Genomic DNA, 24419 nt, shown 5'->3' on the forward strand with positions numbered 1-24419 from the left:
GCTTTGACTAGCAAGCCAATCACCCAGAAAATGGAGCCACCGTCTCTAGGAACTACAACTCCCGGCGGCCTCCACACGGCGCATGTGCGGGAAGGCGCCGGCGCGGCGGCCTACGGCGCTTCGCCTTCAACTCCCGACCTGCTTCTCGGTGCCGCTGCCGCCTCGATTTCCTACGCGATCCAGTTTCCTGTTTCCCGCTCCTTGAGAGCGGCGCACTGCAGCTCCCAGCGCGCCCGAGCGGCTCTGGGCGCGGAGCTTCCGCTCGGCTCTAGACTACATTCCCCAGAAGGCAGGCGGCGGCGGGCGGGGTCAGGGCCGTGCCGGGAGCCGGCAGCGGCGCCCGGGCGGCGCGGGAAGCCGAGGTGAGGCCGCGCGTGGGGAGGTGTGGACGGCTCTGGGGTGCTCTGGTGGCGGCGGCGGGCGCCCTGGTCGTTCATCCCGGCCGTATCTCGGTGGTCGCCCCGGTTCCCCGGCTTCGGGATTTTGGCGCAGTTGGCTGGGGCCGCGGCAGACGCTCCCCCTCCCCCCCACTACCTTGCACGGGGCCTCCACAGCATCTCACAAAAAGCCTCACTGCGAAAGGGGCAGCCGCCTTTCCGGCGTGTTGGGGCAGAAGGAAAAGGTCTAGGGGGCCGGCTTCTGTGACCTGCCAGAGCTTCCTCCCAGACTGGCCGAGGTTAAGAGACTTCTTGGCGCAATCACGCAGGAGTCTTGAACCTTAAGATTAACTCTGCTTCTGTCAAGCTCTGTGAACTCTGAGGCTAGTCGCTTCAGCTCCCAGACCCTGCTGTCCTTGTCTAGAAAAAGAATCTGTCAGCTCCCCTTTTGGAACCGTGACAATCAAATGCCGAAGGAGTGAAGGTCCCCGTTTTCCATTTGTCACATGGTAGTGCGGCCGGAGCGTTTGCTGAGTCTGAAAACTCCTAGGTCCTTTGGTTCAGTATCCATTGAAAATAACATCAGACTTTTTCCATACTGAGAAATAGAAAAGAAAAATGACCTAGTATCTCCCTGCTCAGATAACCAGTGGTATTTTAGAAAATGCAAACGTGGTGGAAAGACCCTCCCACTTTTTCTTTCCCAAAACAAGTACTTCACTTGTTTGCTTCTCTTAAATATTTATGCCTGTCAGAATATTTTTTAATTTACCCTTAAGAAATACTGTTCATTCTGTATCTTGCTTTGTTTACATTTAAAACAATTTGACACTGGCAACCCTCTAAAGTGTTAAGCAATGTGAAACTTAAGCTCAGGAGTTAAGCCTAGGGTCACAGAATAAGGTGATAGTGGGGCAGGGGCTAGAACCCCCTTCCGCAGACTCCTAGTCCAGAGCTGTTTATGCAGTGATAGTACATTTTATTTGTACTTTTAGACTAGATTTCATTCTAAACTATAAAATAAGATTACTGGGGGCCTCCCTGGCAGTGCTGGGTTAAAGACAGTACTATCAAGTTACCGCCAGCCACCACTGCAACATGAGTTTGTTCCTGGGCCAGGGAGCTAACCCACATGGCACAGCGGACCTCTCCTGTCTCACCCGCAGCTCCCCTCAGCAGAGTATTTCAGTAGATCCACCTGTTCTGATCCCCACTCTGTCTCTGGTGAATCCTCTCATGCCTGGCCCCCACCTAGTTCTTGTATGCATGAATGAATAAACCTCTAAAAAAAAAAAAATTAATGCTACCTCCTTTATTAGTTGTCCTGGGGCTTAAGTGAAATGATACAGATAAGCACTTTCATGGCACCTGGCAGGTAGCAAGTGCTTAGTAAACTGAAGTGCTTAATCAGTTTACCCTCAGTGCTATCACCTCCCCATTGATTTACTCCAACCTCCAAAATTGGGAGGCTTAGGGCACAAACTTAGATGGCAAATTTGGGCCTAGAAATCCTAAAGTCTGGTTCTGGGTCCTTTTCCTTTAGAAAAGGAAGGAGCATTGATTATTTTCTGAAGGAGGCTAGTTGGTTTAGGGACAGTTTCATCCCAGTTTTTATCTCTGCTAGGTGTTTGTTTTCCCTTAGAAATGCCTGCCTTTGGGCCTTCTGCCCTTCTTTTGTTACATTCTCTGTTTTCTTCTTATCCTGCTGCATTTCTTTAACTATGTGAGTACCACTACATCAAGTTCTATTGAATTGAGGGATGAGCTAGATAGCATGGTCCCTGGCCTCCCTGAACTTTTTGGATTTTGAAGTCATCTCTAAGTGAATTTGCATGCCGGCTCTCTGGAACGCAGTAGCCTCTGACCATTGACAAGTCATTGAACTTGTGTTATTTCCGCATCTTCAAGTGAAGATAATATTTTATGAGGATTCAGTGAAACAAGGTCCACTGAGCAATGAAGTAAGTGCTTTAAAAAATGTTCTTTTGCTTATTTTGCCCCCAGGTTTCTGGGTCTTTTGCTGTTCACAGGGTTTCTTTTTTCTTCTTAATTTTTTTTTTTTAAGATTTATTTATTTATACAAGAACTGGGGTACAGGTCAGAGGTGCAGGAGGGTAAGAGAATTCACCAGAGAGAGCAGGGAGCAGGACAGGCATACGGACCGAAGACACTGCTGAGGGAGCAGTGGGCAAGGCAAGAGAGGTCTGCACCATGTGGATTTCTCCCTGGCTGGCCGGGGATCGAACTCATGCTGCAGAGGCTGCGGACAGCTTCACAGCACAGCACTCAACCCACTGCACCACCAGGGATACCCTTCTTAATGTTCTTTTAATATTATCTATTGGGCCTCCCTGGTGGTGTAGGAGTTAAATCTCAGTGCTATCACCACTACAGCCCAAGTTAGGTCCTAGGCCAGGAAGCTAACCCACATGGCACAGCAGACCTCTCCTGTCATGTCCACTGCTCCTCTTAGCAGTGTATCTTAGTAAATCCACCCATTCGGCTCCCCACTCTGTCGCTGGTGAATCCTCTCACTTCCCACACCTCTGGCTACACCCCAGTTATGCGCAAAAAAAAATCATTTATTGAATTTGAATCTAGTTTCAACAAGAGACATATTGTTGGGATAATACCACTTTTTTGTCTTTTTTAAAAAGATTTATTATTTATGTATGCATGCATGCATAAAAGAACTAGAGTACAGAAAAGAGGTATGGGGGGTGAGAGGATTCACCAGAGACAGAGTGGAGAACAGAACAGGTAGACTGACTGAAATACACTGCTGAGGGAAGCAGCAGGTGAGACAGGAGAAGTCTGCTGTGCCATGTGGGTAGCTCCCTGGCTGGGGACGGAGCTCCTGCTGCAGTGGCTGCAGATAGCTTGTTAGTGTTGACAGTTAACCCTTTGCACCACCAGGGAGGCCCCCACTTTTTTGTCCTTGAAGGAAAACCTTGTTCCTCTTCTATACCTCCCTCTGCTCTCAATTCTTCTGATCACCAAATGTAGGTATTCTTTTCCCCCGACATCAAGCAATTTTGTGACACCTGTCAAATGTCCTACATTTCACTTCAATTTTGAACATTCTACCTGCACACAGTATCAAACTGCATAGACTCAGTCCCACAAGACAACCCCACCTCAGACACCAATCACAAACCCAGGTGGTAATTTGCATTCAGAAGGGGGGATATCAGAAAGTAAGATGTGTGAAAGGGGTTTGCCTACCACAGCTAAGAGCATTCAGTTCAAGTTGAAAAGTAGAAGGTTCAGTTGTATCTGTAGCCTCAGCCATTTCCTGCCACCTTGACCAGTTGACTGTAAATTGGAAATTTCTACAACGTTCTCAGGTTTGACAATATACTAGAGTGACTCACAGAAGTCAAGAGGACAGTTTATTTACTGGGTTTTTGGTTTATACAAAAGGATATAACTCAGGAACAGCCAGATAGGAGACGTGCATAGAACAAGGGATGCAAGAGGGCACAGAGCTTCCATGCCCTCCAAAGGAGTGCCACCCTCCTAGCCACCTCCATGTGTTCACCAGCGTAGAAGCTCTTTAAACTCTGTATGTACTTCAAGGATTTTTATGGGGCTTCATTATGTAGGCACAATTGATCACATCATTGATCATTGTGGATTAATTCATTTTTACCAGGGAATTTCTCAGCCTCCAGCCATGCGACTCTCTGCCTTGCTAGCCTTGGCATCCAAGGTCACTCTGCCCCCCAACTACCGCTATGGGATGAACCGCCCAGGTTCCCTGGCAGACAAGAGGAGGAACCCTCCAGGGCTCAGGCGACGACGGGTGGCTGTGGAACCCATCTCTGATGAAGACTGGCATCTGTTCTGTGGGGACAGGGTGAGAGCCTAAGACAGGGGAGAGTGGTGGGAGGCTTCTGTTCAAGGATTGCCCCTTCTGACCCTCGTGTCTTCCACAGGTAGAGATCCTAGAAGGCAAGGATGCCGGGAAGCAAGGCAAAGTGGTTCAAGTTATTCGGCAGCGAAACTGGGTGGTCCTTGAAGGGCTGAATACGGTAAGTGAAGAGTGATGATGAGTGTGCTCAGAGGTGCCTGTCCCGTTTGTCCAGCTCCACCCAGAGTAGCTCAAGTGGCAGGAAATGGCTAAGGCTACTGATACAGCTGAACCTTCTACTTTTCAACTTGAGCTAAATGCTCTGAACTGAATGCTTTCACACATCTTACTTTCTGCCATCCCCCCTCTTGGACAGCATTACCGTTACATCGGCAAGACCAAGGATACACGGGGAACCATGGTCCAGAGTGAAGCACCCTTGCTCCACCACCAGGTCAAACTCGTGGATCCTGTGGACAAGTAAGCATATGCGGCGCTTTTCCTACCTCTGAGTCCATGCAGGTGTGGCCCACATTTATTCAGTGGAATGGTGGGTTAGATGCCCTGGAAATTGAGATGGGGGGTCTCATGGACATGACTCTTATAGAGGTCTCAGACAAACAAGATGGTGATCTTAGTGTTTTTAGCAATTGACTTAGGTTGGAGGGTAGTGGGAAGATGGTTCCCCAGCTGGACTCACCTCTTCTGTCTTCTAGGAAACCCACTGAGGTAGAGTGGAGATTCACTGAAGCAGGAGAGCGGGTACGAGTCTCCACAAGATCAGGAAGAATTATTCCCAAACCTGAATTTCCCAGAGATGATGGTATCATCCCTGAAACATGGATTGGTGAGATCGGGTGAAGGGCACAAAGTTGGGGTGAGGGTGGTCGGAGTTGGGAATAAGGGGTGTTAAGCAGCTCTCATACCCATCTTCTTTCCTCTGGCTCAATAGATGGCCCCAAAGATACGTCAGTGGAAGATGCTCTAGAAAGAACCTACGTGCCCTCTCTAAAGACCCTGGAGGAAGAGGTGATGGAGGCCATGGGGATCCAGGAGACCCGGAGACACAAGAAGGTCTATTGGTATTGAGGAGTCTGAAGGGCAGCTTCTCTCCTCCTTGTCTTGCCTTAGCTGGGCTCGTCTTCTTCAGATACCAATAAAGAGGCTTGCATTGTCCTCTGTGTACCGTTGCTATCTTCTAGTGGACTGACACCCCTAACTAGGATGCATTGGTTTCAGGGACTAAAGAGAGGCAGCATCTGTCCTGATGTCATGACAACCCAGATGGAAGTTCTCTAGCCTCAAGGCAGCCCTCGCAGGGGGCAGGGCTTGAAGACTTGGCTGGAAGCCAAAGGGAAAGACAGGGTTTCTCCATGGAAACCTGTGTATGAGACGATGCGTCGAGGAGAGTGGGGGCTCGGGGTGTGAGACCCAATTGTAGCACATCTGCAGGATGTGAGAGAGGGTATGCAACTATAATGAAGATTACAGTTTAATAAGTTAAAAAATACATTTTTACACATGACATAACACAGGAAGGGAGGGACAGGGTATGTAGCTGAATTATAAAACCATAATTCCAGGGAGGATGCAGGAACCTGGTTCTCTGGGTGAGGCTCTGCAGACTACCACCCACTGTGGCGCTGGGGTGACTGCAGATGGGAGTCCGAGACGTGCTTTCCTCAGGCTAAGTCAGCTGTCCTCAGTCTCCAGCACAGAGAAGGCCTGGCCCAAAGGCCTCTTGGTGGCCACCAGAACCAGGTTTCTGGGAGAAAGTTCAGGGCTGAAGATGGGCAGGAGCTCAGCATGGAAGCCTGGGAGAAATGCAGGGCTACTCAGGAAGGTAGAAATAGGCCAACTTTAGACCTACCTTCTGCCCAGCCTACGGGCAGAGTCCCTTTTTTTCATCATGGGGACTAACAACCCAGTTCTCTATCAGGATTTGGGTGCAGGAGGCAGTCCTCTGGGCATTGTAGGTTTCCCATACCACACAAGGTAGGGATGCTTGCTAAAAGTCACCACCAGAGGCTCATTCAGTAGGAATCTACATGAACAAGTCCCTGGCCCCGCCCACCTGAGGGCTCTGAAGCAGGTAGACCAGGAATCACCCAGGGATGACCCTCACAGATGTTGGGGCTGGGACCTAAAGAAGCCCCAGAACTCCAGTCCCTCAGGCCCCAGCTGTAGGACACCCTTACCCTGTTCCTGAAGGTAGAGCAGTCGGTCCAGTAGAATGAGCGTCTCCACCAGTGGGGCCAGCAGAAGGGCCAGGCTGAAGAAGGCCACTACACGGTTCTCCTGGGCCTGATGGGCCTGAAGGGCAGCCAGGTTCAGTGGCAACTGTGGGTCCAGTCCCACTCGCTGTAGCCCCCGCTGCACGTATCTGTGGGGTAAGCCACAGACAACACTCAGTCTGGTTTGGGGAATCTCCCCCTCCCACCCAAACTGTCCATTCCTAATTCGATTCCAGCTTTGCTTGATTTGTTACCTTAATAAGCATTTTTAAACGTTTCTCTGGCTGTGAGCTGTTTGTCCAATATCAAATTGATCCCCAAATTTATTTTCAGCCAGATTTGACTAATTCTTTACTGGTCTCTTATTTTTAAAAACTTGATAACCTCCTGATAAGAGTAACAACTTCCTTTTAAAGAAATTTTTGAGAGGGCCTCCTGGTGGCGCAAGGAGTTAAGCACAGTACTATGAACCTATCTGCAGCCTCTACAGCACAATTCAATACCCGGCTGGCCAGCGAGATACCCGCATGGCACAGCAGACCTCTCCTGTCTTGCCTGCTGCTTCCCTCAGCAGTGCTTACAGTCAGTCTGCCTGTTCTGCTCCCCACTCTGTCTCTGGTGAATCCTCTCGCCCTCCCACACCTCTGGCCTGTACCTCAGTTCTTGTATGCATAAATAAATCTTTAAAAAAATTTTTGAGAAACTGCCGCAGAGAACTCAGTAATTCCTCTAGGTACATTTAGATTTTTTTTTTAGGATATTTAACAAGTGAGGGTCAGAGGGGGTCAGACTTCCAGTAGATGCCCCATCCCCTCCCCAACTTCCCCCAGCCTCACTCTTCAATCTTGAGCTCGTGGACTCTGGGGATCCCCTGCACCCCTGGCCGCTGAAGCTCAGGCTGGGCGTGTCGGATGACTGTCTCCAGCGCTGCCCGGTAGCAGTGGGTTCGGAGGCCAGGGCCTGCTTTCTGCAGCCGCTCAGCATATTCCTCCAGGGCGTGGCAAGCCCCCTCCCGAAGCCTGTAGGGCAATTCATTGCCTGGTAGCTTTGCCACCCACTGACTCAGTGGGTAGCCTCCAGGGTCACTCAGCTTCATGTAGCAGCAGCCCACTGAGGCCAGGGCCACCACCTCCGGGCAACAGGAGAAGTGCCTCAACAAGGCAACACTCAGATCCCCACAGGCATGGAGGCCTGTCAGCAGCAAGCGCACCCCACTCGGAGGTGGGTTCTCCAGTGGAAGCAGGAGCTCCTCACACAGGGTGGTAGGGTCTACCCACCTAACCACATGGTATGGAGAGAGGCGAGGGCCAGTTTGGACCACCTGTGGAGGCAGGGAAGGACAAAGATGGGACATTTGTTCTCTGTTCCCATGCCACCTCAGGCTACAGGAAGGGACTATCCTCCATTCCCTCCTAGGGAAGGAGGGAGAGAAGCTGGGGCATGGGAGACAGCTGAGCCTTAAAATCAGGAGGGATCAGCTCTGGGTCAGTCATGATTCACTGCAACTCTTCATTTGAGTCCTAGTATTCTGAGTATACTATGCAACTGGCCACTTCACAGTGGGGTGAGAAGATACACTGGTGTGGAAAGCAGTTTTTAAATAGAAAGTGCCCCTAGGCCTCCCTGGTGGCATAAGGAGTTAATTCTCAGTACTATGAAGCTATCTGCAGCCACTGCAGCTGGAGTTCAATCCCCGGCCAGGGAGCTGACCCACATGGCGCAGCAGACCTCTCCTGTCTCTCCCACTGCTCCCATCAGCAATGTATTTCTGTCAGTCTGCCTGTTCTGTTCCCCACTCTGTCTCTGGTGCACCTCTCACCCTCCTGCACCTCTGCTCTGGCCTGCACCCTGCTCTTGTATGCGTAAATAAATCTTTAAAAAAGAAAGTGTCTAAGACTGAGGGAGGAGGTTTTGCAAAGAAGGAACATCAGGAAAGGAGTAGCTGAAATCAGGAGCAGACCATGTCAGGCTGAGAAACTCAAAAGTGGAAGCTCAGTCCTAGCTGCAGGAAGGGCTGGCCTACCTGTGGGTTCCTCTTCTCTTCTTTCTCCAGAGCCTGCAAGAGCTCCCGGTCCAAATGCTGGGCTCTCTCCACCAGTCTCTGATCCCCTTCGATACTCTTCACCATCAGCCCCAGCCCCAGGGACATGAAGCGGGAGAGATGGCCCTGGAGTCACAAGGCAGGGCTGGAGGCAGACCTGCTCAGCACCTCTCCACTGGCCTCCACTCTCTCAATGGCTGCGACCTGGGTCCGAGCACTGCTCCCCAGCCCCCTGCCTCCCCCCCCCACACACACACACAAAGGGCATAAATTCTGCCCTGCCTATTTCACCACTCCTTGGCATCTGTCTTCCTGGGCCTGAGGCCTGATAAACCTGCCTTCTACAGTCCTAGCCCCACAACTCAGAAAACATTAGGAGTGTGGCTCACCTGGCCTGAGCCTACATCCACAATTTGGGTGCAGCCTGTGAGCTCACTCAGTTTCTTCACCAACTGAAAGAGAAGGGAACAAAGTTGTCCAGCCATTGGTAATTGACTCCCAGGGCAAATGTTCAAAACAAGGGTGCAGGAGCTAAAGCTGCAAAGGGAGGTGTGCAGAGGGTGCCATGGAAGACACATAGAAACCAAAATAGGGGTAGTGACCCCAGCTCAGGTTATTCTTCATGCTGCTCTCAGTGATTCAGCCTCTCTCACAGAACAAGGAGAGAAGCACCGGGAAGCACCGGGTAGACTGGAGGTATGAGACCAGGAATGAAACAGTGAGCCACCAACCAACCCAAGAGTATAAGAAACCCTCCAAAACCAAGCATGGACATTACAGCACGCCTGTGAGGAAAGGTCCTTCTAGGGTGTGTGGTCTTGCAGGACTGGTATGAGGTACACACATTTTTGTAACCCACAGACTTAAAGAGTCCCCAGGCTCCCAGACACCCTAGCCATCTCACCTCTCCTAGCCTCCGAATTTCATGCTGTTTCTTGGGCCTGACATGTTTCCGGAATGGAGCTGTCAGGCGGGAGCTCTGGCTGGGGTTTTCCTGGAACTCTGAAGGGGTCCGGAACCCAGGCTTCCGGGTAAAGGCCAGAGCAGAGGCTGTGGACTTCAGGGCCAGCAGGGCGAGTGGCCACACCGACCTGTACCTGCAATAGCCCAGGTGCCAGTGAATAGTTCCGTCATGTTCAGATGCGCCAGTTGACAACCGAGGAAGCCTGTGAGACTGAGCAATGGCTCGCTGTGGAGCACAGCATCCTGAATCCCCCAGCATTGGGCCCTGTTGCCCATACCTGACTACTTCCCCTTCCCCAGGCATTCCCAGCAGCAGTGTGGCCAGCTGTGGTGGGTTCAGTCCATCCAGTGCTTCCTGCCATGAGCAGGGGAGTGTGCCCCACAAGTTGTCCGTAAAAAATTCCTGCAGAGGGGTGGAGGAGGAGGGAGAGGGATCAGAGAGGGGGGCACTGTGGTGATGGTGCACAGGTGCATTGGTGAAGGAAACTCTATGGGGACTATACCTGAGGGGGTAGAGGGAAGCAAATATTGTTTTAAAATGAACAATGATATAAAAAAAATTAATATAAAAAAAATTCCTGCAGAGGGGAGTGGCAGTCAACAGGCTACTTCAGGCCCATTCTCCCTACCCCATTCTCAGCACAGGGTCACTGGCTGCAATGAGTAGGTTCCTCCTTCTCATCAAAGTCAACTCTTCTGAGAAGCCTGCTCCTATTCCCTCTAACTCCCAGGTGGCAGACCTCTCCTTCCTTGGAGCCCAGATGTAGTCTGGACACACCTCTCCATTAATCCCTTTCCTCAATTACATGTCTCTTCCACTCCACTGAATTTAAGGTCAGGGATGACATCTCCTTCACATCTGCGTCCCCAACACCACCATGTTGACAGACACGCAGCATGTCTTCAACCTACCGTTATATATGCCAACACTATATATGCCAGATGTATTTTTATTCATCCATTTGTTTAAAACAAATTCTGGAGTTTTGGTTACATACCAAGTTCTATTCTAGATACAATGAACTAGACAAAATCCTAGCTCTTGCAAAGCTGACATAAAAGTGCCACACGAGAATAAAACATAATGGAGATTTTGAGAGTATTACTTTAGATAGAGCAATGAGGAACAAACCAACCCGAGGAGCTGACATCTGACCTGAGACTTGATTGATGAGCAGGAAACAGGACATGTGAAAAATAATTCAGGCGGTAGTTGTGAGAGGTGGGGGTAGCGGGGTAAGATGGGGGGGCAGCCAACAAAATTTACAAATTTCCAGTTATAAAGCAGGTCATGTGATATAATGTACACGATCACTACAGTTAATCCTGTTGTATATTTCAACATTGCTGAGAGAAATAGGTCTTAAAAACTCCCATCACAGGGCCTCCCTGGTGGCGCAGCGGTTGAGCGCTGGGTTGTGAAGCTGCCCGGGCCGCCGGGCGAGGGTCCCACATGGCGAGCAGCCCTCTCCTGCCACCCGCTGCTCCCCTCAGCAGTGTACTTTGTCAGTCTGCCTGTTTTGCTCTCCGCTCTGGCTCTGGTGAATTCTCTCACCCTCCCGCCCTTCTGACTGTACCCAGTGCTTGCATAAATAAATAAATATTTAAAAAAAAAAAAAAAACTCATCATGAGGCCTCCCTGGTGGCACAGGGGTTAAAGTCTCTCAGCGCTGTCAAGTTATTGCCAGCCACTATGGCATGAGTTTGATCCCCAGCCAGGAGCTAACCTACATGGCACAGCAGACCTTTCCTGTCTCACCTGCTGCTCCTCTCAGCAGTGTATTTCAGTAGATCCACCTGTTCTGCTTCAACCCCTTCGCCTACACCCCAGTTCTTATATGCATAAACAAATAAAAATAAATCTTTAAAAAAAATTCTCATCATGAGAAAAATGTAACCGTGCATGGTGATACATGTTGTCTAGGCTTATTGTGGTGATCATTTTGCAATATATACAAATATCAAATCACATGTCAAACGCCTGAAACAAACGTTATACATCAATTATATCTCAAAAAAAGGAAAAAAAAACCTTCAATAGAAAACACTTATAAAATACTTTAATATGCCAGGCACTGTTCCCAACATTGACATCTATGAAGGCATTTACTTCTCAAAGCAATCCTAAGAGGTAGGTACCAGTTTCATCCTACATTTCATAGATAAAGAAACTGACGCACAGCAATTAAAAACTTAAAAAAGTTATTAAGTAACAAAGCTGGGACTTGAACCCAATTTGTGTTCCTGCTCTTAGCCATTCTACTCTTACCTTTCTGTGGAGGAAAAACATTCCAGGCAAATCAGTAAGTGCAAAGGCCTGAGTGTCCACCATATTTGTGGAAAGAAATCAGGACAGCAAGTGTGGGTGTGGTATAGTGAACGTGGGAGACAATGAAATGTGACGGGTTCAAGAGGCAGCAGGGAGATTATATAGGACTTTATGAATAATGATAAGGAGTTCAGATTTCATGAAAGCATGAAGGAATTAAGGAGTGTTGTGCTCGGCTTTCCATTTTAGAGATCAATCTGCCTTGTGAAGAATAGATGGGCAGAAACAAACAGAAAGATCAGTTTAGAAGTAGTTTAGAAGTAGTCCATGAGCGGGATGATGGGGGCTTGGTCCTAGCTAGTAGCAAGGAGATAGAGATAAATGGGTGAATTCACTATCTGTTCTGGAGGTAGGGTCAACAGGACTTGCTGAAGAATCAAGGATGGCTTCTGGGTTTTGGGCCTGAACAATTCAGTGGATGCTGGTGCTATTTATACACCAACTCATTTATTCTTCATAATAAACCTTCACACATGATTCTTTGACAGCTGAGAAATGGGGCTAAGAGGGATTTTTTTTTTTTTCAATGCCCAGAGTTAACACACTAGGATTCTAGTCTGTCTGATTCCGAAGTTGGAAGTGTTCATGCCACTATATACCAGAAACTTATTCAAAGCTTGGGTGAATGAACAGGTGTGTTCTTGGAAAACCTCACACGTTCCTAGTAGAATTCAACGTAGCCATGGCTCACGTGTCCATGAGTTTTATTACTCTGGATATTAAAAATCTTGCTAGATATTAAAAATATTGCTATCTATGTTATCTGAAAAAGAGGGCGACTGCCCCAGTTTAAATCTCTTCTTGTACAGTCAAAAGACCGAAACTGATGGAAGAAAAGGGCAAAAACCAACTCGCCAGTTTCTCTCCCTGTCGTGGGCACCTCAACAACCACACCACCGGGATACCCCGCCCACACCCCTGTGGCCTCACGATGATGTAGGCGTCCAGGATGGAACGGTAGAGAGCCAGAACTCGGGTGAGGTTCACAGCCAGCCGCCTCCTCTCCTCGTGAGACAGGCCCCGGGCGGAGACGCCCGGCATCCCGGGGTCCAGTCGGTGGCGCCGGGAGCGAGATCACGGCGAAGGAACCAGGGTCAGTACTACGAAACTCCAGCACCCAGGCCGAGCCAGGCAGAAGCCGGGGAATAAGGATCTCTGCACCCGGTCCCCGACGCTCCCTTTCCGGAGCTGGAAGTTCCGGGGGCAGACGTGAGGCGCTCTCCTGACGTCACAGATCGCGACGGCTCTCAGCGCCGAGGTGCCCGCGTGGGCGGCCAGTGGGGCGCGGAGCCCGCGCCGTGACGCCACAGAGCGTGCGGGCGCCCCGCTCCAGGGGAGGGGCGGGCCAAGCTTCGGGCCCAGCCCCTCCCGGACCAGTCCCCTCCTCTCCCGGAAGTGAGGCCGGGGTACCCGGCGCTCCGCAGGTCCCCGCTGTCGCGGCCTTCCCACACCTTGGAGTTGTACCTCCACGGGGCTAGAGGGGCCGGGGAGCGCATCCCGCCCCCGCCCCCGCCCACGCCGCCCCCGCCCCCGCCGCCGCCCCCGCCGCTGCCGCTGCCCGCACACTCGGAATCCCTGGCCTCCCTCCCGGAGGCAGGGGGGCTGCGGGCGCGTGCGCGTCGGCCCCCGGCGCGTTCCAATCCGCGGGCCTGCCGACCCGGGCCTCGGCGGCGCGCGCCAATTTCCGGATCCGGCTTCGGGCGCTTCCGGTCGTAGCGGAGCCGGTTGGGAGGTAGGTGTGTGAGTGTGGAGACCGGACTCCGTGGCCGGCGCCGCCGAAGCGTGCTCGCCGAGGCAGCCTGCCCCGACCTCGATTACCCGCAGGCCTCGATTTTCCCCTTGCTGGTATGTGTTGTCAAAGTTCCTTTCTTGGGAGAAGGACGTGAGGTGCTTGTGGCGATTTCCCCCATCCGGAGACAGGGAAGGAGTCGTCTGGATTTGTATCTGTTATTCGTGGGTCTTGCGCTGGGGTGCCTGGAGAATCCAGAGGTCACATGTATCATGCCCGTCGCTGCTCTCAAGCATGCTTAGGTATTCCCTCCCTGGACAGGTGATAGAGTTCGCTTATTCTAGCTTTCCAGACTCACAAACCTCGAGCTCGATGGAATCTTTAACTCCTTGCGTTTACAAAGGAGGCTGATCTAGAGGGGGAAAATGACTGTTCTAAGACCAGACGGCTAGGGAATTGTGGGGTTTTGCCAGAATCAAGGCCTCCTGGCTCAGGCAGTGCTCATTTCATGTTGCAGCTTCATTTTCCCTCTACGTGAGGGAATTGCTCTGACGGCGCACCTCCATTCAGTCCTACAGAGGTGGGTCTTATTTTTTTCCAGGTCTGTAAGCTCAATTATGAGCTCTCTTCCCCAGGGTATACTACAAGCCTCCTGTGGAATTCCTGTGGAATTCATCAAAGGATGAGTCCTCAATCCTTCCATTGGTAAGCCAATCGTCCCAACAGCTCTCCCACCATCCACTGTCCTCATGTCTACCTTACTTCTCAATCTGGATTTTGGCAAACCTCCCCCGAAGAAGACATTAGAGGGGAATGCCAAGCACCAAAATTTTGTCAAAAAGCGTCGGCTCTTGGAACGGAGAGGCATTCTGAATAAGAAGAACCAGCCCGCTAACAAGGTACCTAAGTTGCGCTCAGAAGCACCAAAGAAAGAGGAAACTCCTAGGGTGGATGGGGCTTGGAGCACCCCTCCCCTTCAAAAAAAGAAGACGACAGCTACTGCTAGCAGTGGGTCAGAGCAGTCCTTGGACAAGAAAGCTGTGGTGCCTTGGCTGACCCCTGCCCCTTCACAGAAGGCCAGCTCTGTTGTGGCTAAAGTAGATCTGCTGGGTGAGTTTCAGAGTGCCCTTCCAAAGATAAAGCAGCACCCAACTCGCTCCAAGAAAAAGGGCCACCAGAAGAATGCTCCACAGAACTCTACTCAAGCTCCATCAGAGAATAAATGCTCTGGAGCGTCCCAGAAGATACTGGGTAAGATGGTGGCAATTGACTGTGAGATGGTAGGCACAGGACCCAAGGGGCATATCAGTTCCTTGGCTAGATGTAGCATCGTTAACTACAATGGAGATGTACTTTATGATGAGTACATTCGCCCCCCCTGCCACATTGTGGACTACCGTACCAGATGGAGTGGTATTCGGAAGCAGCACATGGTTAATGCTACACCCTTCAAGACTGCTCGGAGCCAGGTGAGAGGCATGGGACACAGGAGTGGAGAGGTGGGTGGGGAGGGGTCCAAATCATTTTTTAGCAAAGAATATCAGCATTGGAAGGCACCAAAGGTGTATGGTGGGACAGGCAGAGGAAGTGGAATGTTAGGAGGGAGAAGTCTTCCTGCTGGGGTAAAGAGTGGTGAAAATCTGGAAGGTACTTGTAGCTGGTGTAACACACTTCATCAAATGAGACTTATTTAAGGTTCCAAGGGGACTCCTGATCTGGGGAACTAGGAGTCTGCATAGAGAAATGGCAGCCAGTGATGGGCAGAGCAGCAGGCATGAGTGCCAGGGGGAAAGGGTCCAATTTGGGACTACCTTGTAGAGTTGGGGTTTAGGGTTTAGTAGGGAGAGGTAGCCTGGGGCAGGAGTGGAAGTGTTGGTAGGAGAGGGCAGGGCATTGATTGAAGATGGGGCATATTTGTGTAACTGGGTAGTCTGCAGTGAGGGGGTAAAAGACACCAGCCCTACTGGGTTCTCCTCTCATTCACTGTGCAAAACAAGTCATCATTCCAGTCCTGCATGAGCAGTGGGGACAGTGGGGAGCACACAAATGAACAGAACAGGAAAGAGCTGCTGGGAGTTAAGGAGAAAGGGAGTTAAGGACAAAGTGGGAGAGGGGAGCAAGGAACCTGCTGGTCTTGAAGAGGCCTCCAGAGGGCACCCTTACTCCATTTTGTAATTTCAGCATATTCTTTCCCTTCTTTAGACTGACTGTTCCAACCATTCCTTGTATGCCAAAACAATCAGTGGGAGGGAGGTTTACCAGAGGTGAAATGTCTGGATCTTAGAAAGAACTTGGAAGAGTTGAACATCCTGTGCCCCAGGGGTGCAGCTGAGCAGAGGTTTGGGAGAGGCAGAAGATGGGGTGACTCGGAGACAGCAAACCTGCTCAGCTTTCACAAGGGCTATGTGTTGAAGTTAATGTGAAGTAAAAGTGTTGGTGGACAGTAAACTGAAGGTGCAGCCAAGGAGCAACTAAATGCCCAGTTGGTTGGACTGCACTGGTTTGTGTGACAAAGCACCTCGGCATGGCCTCGCTGGGGTAAGGGGCTAAGGTCTATCCACATGAGCCTGGCCCTTTCCCATTGGGACCCCATGTACTGATGCCAGGACTGTTGCTCTTGCTCACAACCTGTTTGGAACCCCTCTTTGGGAATGGCCTTTAGAGTCCATGGCTTATTCTTAGGTGGCCCTTGCTTTATTTTTTTATTTTTTAAAGATCTATTTATGGGCCTCCCCTGGTGGCGCAGCAGTTGAGTGCTGGGCTGCGAAGCTGCCCACAGCCTCTGCACCACCTGTTCAATCCCTGGCTGCCGGCGAGGGTCCCACATGTCATGACAGATCTTTCCTGCCACGCCCGCTGCTCCCCTCAGCAGTGTATTTCTTCATCAGTCTGTTCTGTTCTCCGCTCTGGCACTGGTGAATTCTCTCACCCTCCCGCGCTTCTGACTATACTCAATGCTTATATAAATAAATAAATAAATCTTTAAAAAAAAAAAAAAAGATTATTTATGCATACAAGAGCTTGGGTACAGGCCAGAGATGCAGAGGGTGAGAGGATTCACCAGAGACAGAGTGGGGAACAGAACAGGCAGATCTACCAAAGTACACTGCTGAGGGGAGCAGCGGGCACAACAGGAGAGTCTGCTGTGCCATGTGGGTTTCTACCTGGCTGGCCAGGGATTGAATTCGTGCTGCAGAGGCTGTGATTATTTCATAGTGTGGTGCTTAACCCCTTGCGCCACCAGGGACGCCCTGGGGCCCTCTCTAGATCCTGAAATGGTGAGAGGTTATTTGGTTCCAAGATTAGTGTAAACAGGGTTCTTCAAATGCTCCCTGATTGTGAGCTGGAGGAGTTAAAGCAATGGGACTGACTGTTGAAGCAGCACAGTCTGATCTGTCTCTGTAGCCTTTGTCCATGGGTGATTCTTAATCTTTTATAGCTTGTACACCCTTTGAGAGTCTGATGAAAACCAGAGATTTTCTTCTCCTCCACGCCCCCCCAAAAAAAAACAAAACAAAACACCCACATCTTTATCCATCCATCACTCCTTACATGTAATTTGGGGCTTCCATTACCTGCTGGAACCCAACTTTGATTCCGTTTGTGCAGCATGTAATGTCAGGCCAGCATGACCATGGCTAAGGGACTTCCAGTGGAAGCCAGAACCCAGCTAGATAGTTACATGAGTGTCTCAAACGTGAGTGTGCCTTGGGACTCAAAGCAAACTAATCTGTCATTGGAGTGAAGAGTAATGAGAAGGTAAGGAGCCACTGTGATGGAAGTCCAAAAGGGCATGCCATGAAACATGCCTGCTTTCACTTTGCAGGGAGGAGCTGGATTTTAGCTGAAAGAAAATGTGTGAGAGAGGGCATTTCGAGCATGAGGGAGGTGGGGCTGTTGGTAAAAGGAATCTAGAAGGATCTAAGGCCACACTGAACTTTTAGGATGTGGGTCCCCCACTTTGAGTTCTTACCACCACCTCTTCCACACCTGTTTCAGATCTTGAAGATACTCACAGGGAAGATTGTGGTGGGGCATGCCATCCACAACGACTTCAAAGCCCTTCAGTACTTTCACCCCAAGTCCCTCACCCGTGACACCTCTCATATCCCCCTCCTCAACCGTAAGGCCGACTGCCCAGAGAATGCCACCATGTCCCTGAAGCGTCTCACCCAGAAGCTGCTGAATCGGGACATCCAGGTAATGTGTCCCCAGATACTGCCACACCCCCAACTCAGGTTCTGGAGACCACCTTGTTGACCACCCTTATTGTCTCCAGAATTCCTCTGGTTATAGAAATACAGTCAGGGCCTCCCCGGTGGCGCAGCGGTTGAGCGCTGGATCGCGAAGCTGCCCGCAGCCTCTGCAGCGCCGGTTCGATCCCTGGCCACTGGAGGAGGCGTGCAGACCTCTCCTGCTGCCCACTGCTCCCCTCAGCAGTGTACTTCAGTCCTTCTACCTGCTCTGCTCCCCACTCTGGCTCTGGTGAATTCTCTCACCCTCCCGTGCTTCTGACTGTACCCAGTGCTTGTATAAATCAATCAATCAATCTTGTATAAATAAATAAATAAATAAATAAATCTTTTAAAAGAAAAAAAAGAAATACAGTCAGGCTGCTTTGATGGGAACAGCTTTTTTGCTAGGGCCCCAATAAGTAGTCTCTCCATCAGCGCCTAAGGATAGTAATTCCAGGGCCTCCCCTGGTGGCGCAGTGGTTGAGTGCTGGGCTGCGAAGCTGCCTGCGGCCTCTGCAGTGCCAGTTCGATCCCCATCCACCTGCGAGGGTCCCACATTGCTTGCAGACCTCTCCTGCCGCGCCCACTGCTCCCCTCAGCAGTATATTTTGTCCGTCCGCCTGTTCTGCTCTCCGCTCTGGCTCTCGTGAATTCTCTCACCCTCCATGCTTCTGATTGTACCCAGTGCTTGTATAAATAAATAAGTAAATCTTTAAAAAAAAGATAATAATTCCTGTTCTAACAGCATTCCAGAGGGTACATGGAAAAGGAAAAGAGCTTTATGTGGATTTAAAACCCTAATTCAAGGGCCTCCCTGGTGGCGCAGCGGTTGAGCGCTGGGTTGCGAAGCTGCCCGCAGCCTCAGCGGCGCCGGTTCGATCCCCGACTGCTCCCCAGCCACCGGAGGAGGGTCCCACATGGCGCGCAGACCTCTCCTGCCGCCCGCTGCTCCCCTCAGCAGTGTACTTCGGTCCTTCTGCCTGCTCTGCTCCCTGCTCTGGCTCTGGTGAATTCTCTCACCCTCCCGCGCTTCTGACTGTACCCAGTGCATGTACAAACAAACAAACAAACAAATAAATAAATATACATGCCTCTTTTAAAAAAAAAATAAATAAATAAAACCCTAATTCAAGTTGGGCCTCCCCGATGGCGCAGCGGTTGAGCGCTGGGTTGCGAAGCTGCCCGCGGCCTCCGCGGTGCTGGTTTGATCCCCTGCTGCTCCCCGGCCACCAGAGGAGGGTCCCACAAGGCGCGCAGACCTCTCCTGCTGCCCGCTGCTCCCCTCAGCAGTGTACTTCGGTCCTTCTGCCTGCTTTGCTCCCCGCTCTGGCTCTGGTGAATTCTCTCACCCTCCCACGTTTCTGACTATACCCAGTGCATGTATAAACAAACAAATAAATAAATAAATTAAAAACATGCCTCTATTAAAAAAAAATTGTTAATAAATAAATAAAACCCTAGTTCAGAAGAGAAGGAAGCAGGTAGAGGTGTTCATCTATGAGATCACATCATGGATGCAAACACCTCTTGTGTGTTCATTTGCTTGGCATTCAGAGAAGCGGTGGGCTGCCTGACACCCTTCTTTTTTTTTTTTTTATAGAGGCATGTTTTATTTGTTTGTTTGTTTGTTTGTTTGTTTTGTTTATACATGTACTGGGTACAGTCAGAAGCACAGGAGGGTGAGAGAATTCACCAGAGCCAGAGCGGGGAGCAGAGCAGGCAGAAGAACCGAAGTACACTGCTGAGGGGAGCAGCGGGCGGCAGGAGAGGTCTGCGCGCCATGTGGGACCTTCCTCCGGTGGCCGGGGAGCAGCCGGGGATCGAACCGGCACCGCAGAGGCCGCGGGCAGCTTCGCGACCCAGCGCTCAACCACTGCGCCACCAGGGAGGCCCCCTGACACCCTTCTTATACAGACAGCTTTTAAGGAACTGGGGATAAGACTCAGAAGGCTTGTCTGATATGTGGCATGTTTTGTCTCTGCAGAATGTAGAACAATATGGCATATACATGTTGCCACATGGAAAGGATTGCAGCAATCAAAGCAATGACTTCCTTAGGAATTGAACCCTGAACTTAGATAAGGAGCAGGGCCCCACCCCATTTTCCCTTTGCAGCAGTAGCAGCACAAACTGCACCCTAACAGCATGTGTGAGAAATGGGGGAGGTCAGCTGGGAAGGGAAGAAATAGTCTCTTGTAGCTTTATCCTCTTCTCTTATTCATTCAGGTTGGGAAAAGTGGACATTCCTCTGTGGAAGATGCTCAGGCCACCATGGAGCTGTACAAGTTGGTTGAAGTGGAGTGGGAACAGCACCTGGCCCAGAATCCTCCAGAAAACTAGTGGCATTGGGGGCACTGGTGATATGGGGAGGCGGAGGCAGCGCCCAGAAGAAACAGGACAGCGGGCCAAAGGACAGCTCAAGCAGCTGCGTACTTCGGAAGCCAAAGTTGTTGAGGAGAGAGAGGTTCCACCCCAGACTTAATAACTATTGAAATTTCACCTCTGGTGATGTGCTCTGTGTCTGGTTAAGTGTCCCGTAGGAGGAGGAAGCCTTGGAGACAGACCCCAGCCCCATGCTATTTACCTCTTACTGGTGCTAACCGAGGTCCCAGGGTATTTTGCTCCAGTCCAGCTTTTTACTTTCAGGGGCCAAGGCATGATGGAAATGTGGTTTCCCAAACTGCCTTATCAGTAGGGTGACCATATCCAATTTTACACCTTTTGTTCTCAAATAATTAACAGCATCCCCTTTCACTCTCAAAAGTATGCAGGTTGGATTGGTAGGGTCCCCTTGTGTAGATGAGTCTGCATCTAGGCCGTAAGGACGTTGCTGTTCCTCCTACCTTGACCCCAGAACTGTCCCTGGTGAGCTTTCCTTCTTGGGGTTGCAGTGCAGTGGAGGTAAGAGTGTGAACTTGAAAATCAAATTTAGGAAAGCAGTCTCTTTCCTAAAGCAATAGAGAATTAATTTAGATCACACTTTTAGGTTGAAAGAGAATTTAAAGTGTTTTTAATCTTTGCTAAACCAAGCCTCTAAAAACTCAAATAATTCCCTTGATAACATTTTTATATTGGAAAAACAATTGTGTGGTGTTTTCTTTTTTAGCTTGCCATTAATTATTGAGTAGCAAGGTCTTGTAGGGCTATAATTCTGTAAGGGGATTCCAGGGCTTCGGGGATGACACTCTTGGGATCTGTGTTTGTGGGAAGTCAAGAGAGTTGATGAGGCCTTTGTGTAGCCCATGTGCTCGGTTGCTTTGGCCTCATCCCATCAACAAGCACACCTAAAGTGAAACGCAGGCCATGCAAACACCCTCAAAGGGTTTGTGACTAGAAGAGTGACTCAGAGAGAGGGCATGCAGGAGGGACAGAGTGGAGGAGGAAGGGTAGTTGGTGACGCCAGTCTGGCTGCTCCCGCCAGCTCTTCCTTGGTGCACACCCTCATCTTGGGAAGGTGAGTCACAGGTCTGACCTTATGTCTGGGATCACCGTCTCTGCCCGGCCTGAGAGAATGCCGACTCTGTTTAGGCACCAGGCATTGCACCTTCTCAGTGCCTGGTTTGGCTCCAGGAGCCAGCGTAGCAGTCATGGCTGCCTGTAGAAGAAACATCCCTGCAGACATACTGGACCCAGGCATCGTTCTGCTGTCAGGTCCTACACTGCTGGCTCTGCCTGCATTGGCCGCTGTTGGTCTCTGAGCAAGTTGGTTCCTGTTGAACCCAACATGTATTGTCCGTGAGACTCTGCAAAGAAGTGCCGGATACCCTCACCTGCCTCTGAGTAGGAATAATGTAGAAAGGTGCATCAAAACCAGAGCACACAAGCACTTCTTAATTACACTGCAATCAGTAAACTAGATGTTAACTGGAAGGTTCTCATCTTAATTCAGTTTTGAGGGTACCTGTTGGCAGAAACAAGTCTGACTTTGTGTGTCTTGGTGAAGCAGCAGCTGGCTTTTATACTCTAGTCCTCATTCCCACTCCCATGTGCTGAAAGACTCCTGCTCTCAGCCCAACATGGGAAAGAGCCAGGTCTTACTTTGACTCACCAGGAAGAATCTGGGAGACCAGAGGACCTTGCAGCTGACTCCTTACCGTTTGCTCTCACTTTCTGGTCAGAGTGCAGCTCGTCCTGCAAGGTTGCCTGAGGATCCCCTGTACTTCACTCCCCTCTTACCTGTCCCTCTATCCCCAGGGTCCTGACTTCATCTAACGCTGATGGACAAGCCTCATTGGAGAGCAGCCTGAATCCCAATTAACAAGTCCCGTGTTGCCTTAGAATTCCTTCAGAATGGGGTATCCCCATGACAAGATGCAAGCTCTTCTAATCATTCTTTTCATTGCATCCTTTCATGCCCCTGCAGGTGAGAAAGGGGAAAGGCAAAGAATGAACACTGTCCTCCCCAATGTACTCTAGAATGTCAACCTAGTTCTCAAAAGGGAAAGGGGCAGTGTATTTTGAAATTGGAGGTGCTAGCAATGTCCCTCCCCCACCCTTAACCCCTGATCTAGCGGAGGGTCTAAGGAGGAGTTATTTGATTCCTAGTTTAACAGATGATTACAGCTGACAATAGGAAAGATCAACCGTACTGTAATTATGAACTTGCTCCAAGGCACATTAGCCAAGTCTAAGTTCAGAGAGACAAAAGCCCATGTATGCAGTGTGCCAGGTGCATCTGCATATCCAGCACTTATGGTCTGTGTATTGTTCATAAGGCACTTGACTTGGCTAGTCTGAAGAGCAAGCCCATCAAACAGCTGACAGCATGCCAGCGAGTGATACTGGGTTTCAAGTTTGAGTTTGCCACTTACTAAATTTGTGATCGTAAGGCACTTCGCTTCTTAGAGCCTCAGTGATTCTAGCATCAAAATCCTGGGATTTAAATGATGGTTGGTATCATTAATTATGGTAATAATGGCTTCCCTTCACTGAGCAATGCTCTCACCAGGCACTGCTAAGCCCAGTAGGTTTGTTGCCACATTCAGCTAGGTGGTAGAATCTCATTTAAAAGATGAGGAAACTGAGGATGACAAAGTTCAGAACTCTTCCCTCTGGCAAGTAGCTGGAGGTTGGCGGTGCTGGTACTCAAGCCTGCCAAGTTGCCTGCTTGAAGTCTCTGCCCTTAACCACTGCCCAACCCTGCTGCACCTTAACAATCCAAGCAGCATCTGGTGAGACTTGGAATCCTTCCACTCAAACAAGCACCTGCTGTGTGCCAGGCATTGTGCAAGGCCCTAGGGAAATGGCATTGTCTGCCTCCAAGTTGCTTATAGCAGTGTGAACAGAAACCAGTAAACTAAGTTCAGTACTCTGTGGCAGGTGCTGTGCAGATACTGAAGTATTCAAAGAAGGGAGGGTTGTGATAAGATCTGTGTTTTAGGAAGATGGTGCTGGCAGCCAAATGGAAGCTGGGTTGGAGAAGGGCCAGGTGAGTTCTGCTTGACTAATTTGGGTGGGCAGTGATGGATCCGGTGAAGTGGGAAGGTGTGTCTGAACATCGCCAAGGAGGCAGAAACAGCAAGACTTAGAGATCAGGGCAAGAAGATGAAAGTTTAATTTGGTATTTCTGAATTATCATGACTAGGCAACAGTGGTGCCATTCACTAAGAGAATGTGGTGGGGAGAACAGGTTTTTTAAGGAAGATGATGGGTATTGATTGAGTTGACTCTAAGCTGCCTGAAGATACCCAAATGGAGATTGTGTACCCAATAGCTGAATGCAGCAGGTGAACTTTACAGAGCGAAAGGGTTTTGGGACTGGAAACTTGAAGACGAGTCCAGCAGTGGAATGAAAACCCTGTGCTGGGATGAGGGCTTCATTTATAAAGGAATGTAAAGTAGAGCAGAGAGCCAAGATCAGAGTCTTGGGAAATATCTGTGCCTACAAACTGCTGGAGGAAGAGACGTGTTTCAGACAGGTAGGAGAACTTTCCAGGAGGGAGTAGATCACTATATCAAACACCACATAGAGGGACAGAAAAATAAGAGCAAAGAAAAAGATCGGTTTCGCACTGGAGCCCTTCATCGAAACAATGTGTGGTAAGGGGACGGGGTGGCGGGGGCGCCTGCAGAAGCTCAGTTGTGGGTTGGAGCTGAGGGAGGAGAGCAGTGGAGTTCCTGATGGAGATCACAACATGAATTTGGGGTGCGCTGCAAGCTAGCTGCCATGTTTTTCCTAGCATCATTCCACAACTCAAATAGAGGGAGCTGGGTAGGCTGCCATGGGGTGTGGTCCCAGGTGAGGTGAACATTTGAAAGGAGATGAGGACAAAGGTGTTAAGAGTTCAAGGGCTTAAGGACCAGAGAGGCTAAGCTGTTGTGTGAGCGCTGGAAGCTGCAGGATTAGAAGCAGAAAGATTGGGAGCTAAAACGTTGCTCAGTGACCTGAGATGTGCAGCCAGCATTTAAGAAGCAAAAGATGTAACACATGCACATGGCCTGAACCTGAAAGAGATGGGGGTGGGGTTTCACCGGGATCAAACTCGTGCTACAGAGGCTGTGGACAGCTTCACAGTGCTGTGCTCAACCGCCTGCGCCACCAGGGAGGCCCAGGGGGCTGGATTTCTAAGAGGGTGACTGATGCCTCACTGAGAAACATGAATTCTGAACTTTCCAGATAGTGGTCACGACCTTGGCTGAAGCTGTGCCACTGTCATCT

At 50.2% G+C, this 24419-nt stretch overlaps 3 protein-coding genes across 11 annotated transcripts; 2 read left to right on the forward strand and 1 right to left on the reverse strand.

Moving 5' to 3' along the window:
- Positions 1-314: 314 nt before the first annotated feature.
- Positions 315-5394, forward strand: MRPL24 (mitochondrial ribosomal protein L24). 4 transcript variants are annotated; one of them, XM_054691854.1, is made up of 7 exons: positions 328-362; positions 2286-2338; positions 4033-4236; positions 4316-4411; positions 4607-4710; positions 4947-5077; positions 5183-5394. In XM_054691854.1, exons 3-7 carry the CDS (start codon positions 4054-4056, stop codon positions 5317-5319), a joined length of 651 nt encoding a protein of 216 aa, XP_054547829.1. In that variant the 5' UTR covers positions 328-362; positions 2286-2338; positions 4033-4053; the 3' UTR covers positions 5320-5394. The 4 variants fall into 4 exon arrangements, with proteins under 4 accessions (XP_037357082.1, XP_054547829.1, XP_037357083.1 ...); XM_037501186.2 differs by lacking the exon at positions 328-362 and adding an exon at positions 588-940 and having other exon boundaries at positions 2106-2338; XM_037501185.2 differs by lacking the exon at positions 2286-2338 and having other exon boundaries at positions 315-362.
- Positions 4017-13060, reverse strand: METTL25B (methyltransferase like 25B). 4 transcript variants are annotated; one of them, XM_037501179.1, is made up of 9 exons: positions 12728-13060; positions 9747-9871; positions 9410-9602; positions 8895-8957; positions 8488-8631; positions 7742-7785; positions 7301-7483; positions 6429-6613; positions 4017-6044 (listed from the first exon to the last, which is right to left on the reverse strand). In XM_037501179.1, exons 1-9 carry the CDS (start codon positions 12836-12838, stop codon positions 5923-5925), a joined length of 1170 nt encoding a protein of 389 aa, XP_037357076.1. In that variant the 5' UTR covers positions 12839-13060; the 3' UTR covers positions 4017-5922. The 4 variants fall into 4 exon arrangements, with proteins under 4 accessions (XP_037357076.1, XP_037357075.1, XP_037357073.1 ...); XM_037501178.1 differs by having other exon boundaries at positions 7301-7785; positions 8488-8583; XM_037501176.1 differs by having other exon boundaries at positions 7301-7785.
- ISG20L2 (interferon stimulated exonuclease gene 20 like 2) lies at positions 12796-20870 on the forward strand. Of its 3 annotated transcripts, none has more exons than XM_037501183.2 (4): positions 12796-12890; positions 14128-14995; positions 17526-17726; positions 19988-20870. In XM_037501183.2, exons 2-4 carry the CDS (start codon positions 14276-14278, stop codon positions 20099-20101), a joined length of 1035 nt encoding a protein of 344 aa, XP_037357080.1. In that variant the 5' UTR covers positions 12796-12890; positions 14128-14275; the 3' UTR covers positions 20102-20870. The 3 variants fall into 3 exon arrangements, with proteins under 3 accessions (XP_037357080.1, XP_037357079.1, XP_037357078.1); XM_037501182.2 differs by lacking the exon at positions 12796-12890 and adding an exon at positions 13449-13529; XM_037501181.2 differs by lacking the exon at positions 12796-12890 and adding an exon at positions 13544-13642.
- Positions 20871-24419: the final 3549 nt, after the last annotated feature.

Source organism: Talpa occidentalis, unplaced genomic scaffold, assembly GCF_014898055.3.
Source record: "Talpa occidentalis isolate TD23 unplaced genomic scaffold, MPIMG_talOcc4v2.1 talOcc4.9, whole genome shotgun sequence".
Classification (NCBI taxonomy): domain Eukaryota; kingdom Metazoa; phylum Chordata; class Mammalia; order Eulipotyphla; family Talpidae; genus Talpa; species Talpa occidentalis.

Excerpts from the sequence above, each read along its gene's own strand:
- METTL25B (XM_037501176.1), bottom strand. The coding sequence starts at position 12,838 with ATGCCGGGCGTCTCCGCCCGGGGCCTGTCTCACGAGGAGAGGAGGCGG. Across the intron at positions 9,603-9,746 it reads GGGGAAGGGGAAGTAGTCAG|GTACAGGTCGGTGTGGCCAC; the intron begins GTATGGGCAACA and ends GGGCTATTGCAG. Across the intron at positions 6,045-6,428 it reads GCTCTACCTTCAGGAACAGG|GCTTCCATGCTGAGCTCCTG; the intron begins GTAAGGGTGTCC and ends CATTTCTCCCAG.
- MRPL24 (XM_037501185.2), top strand. The coding sequence starts at position 4,054 with ATGCGACTCTCTGCCTTGCTAGCCTTGGCATCCAAGGTCACTCTGCCC. Across the intron at positions 4,711-4,946 it reads CTCGTGGATCCTGTGGACAA|GAAACCCACTGAGGTAGAGT; the intron begins GTAAGCATATGC and ends TCTGTCTTCTAG. Across the intron at positions 5,078-5,182 it reads CATCCCTGAAACATGGATTG|ATGGCCCCAAAGATACGTCA; the intron begins GTGAGATCGGGT and ends CTGGCTCAATAG.
- ISG20L2 (XM_037501183.2), top strand. The coding sequence starts at position 14,276 with ATGTCTACCTTACTTCTCAATCTGGATTTTGGCAAACCTCCCCCGAAG. Across the intron at positions 14,996-17,525 it reads TCAAGACTGCTCGGAGCCAG|ATCTTGAAGATACTCACAGG; the intron begins GTGAGAGGCATG and ends CACCTGTTTCAG. Across the intron at positions 17,727-19,987 it reads TGCTGAATCGGGACATCCAG|GTTGGGAAAAGTGGACATTC; the intron begins GTAATGTGTCCC and ends TTATTCATTCAG.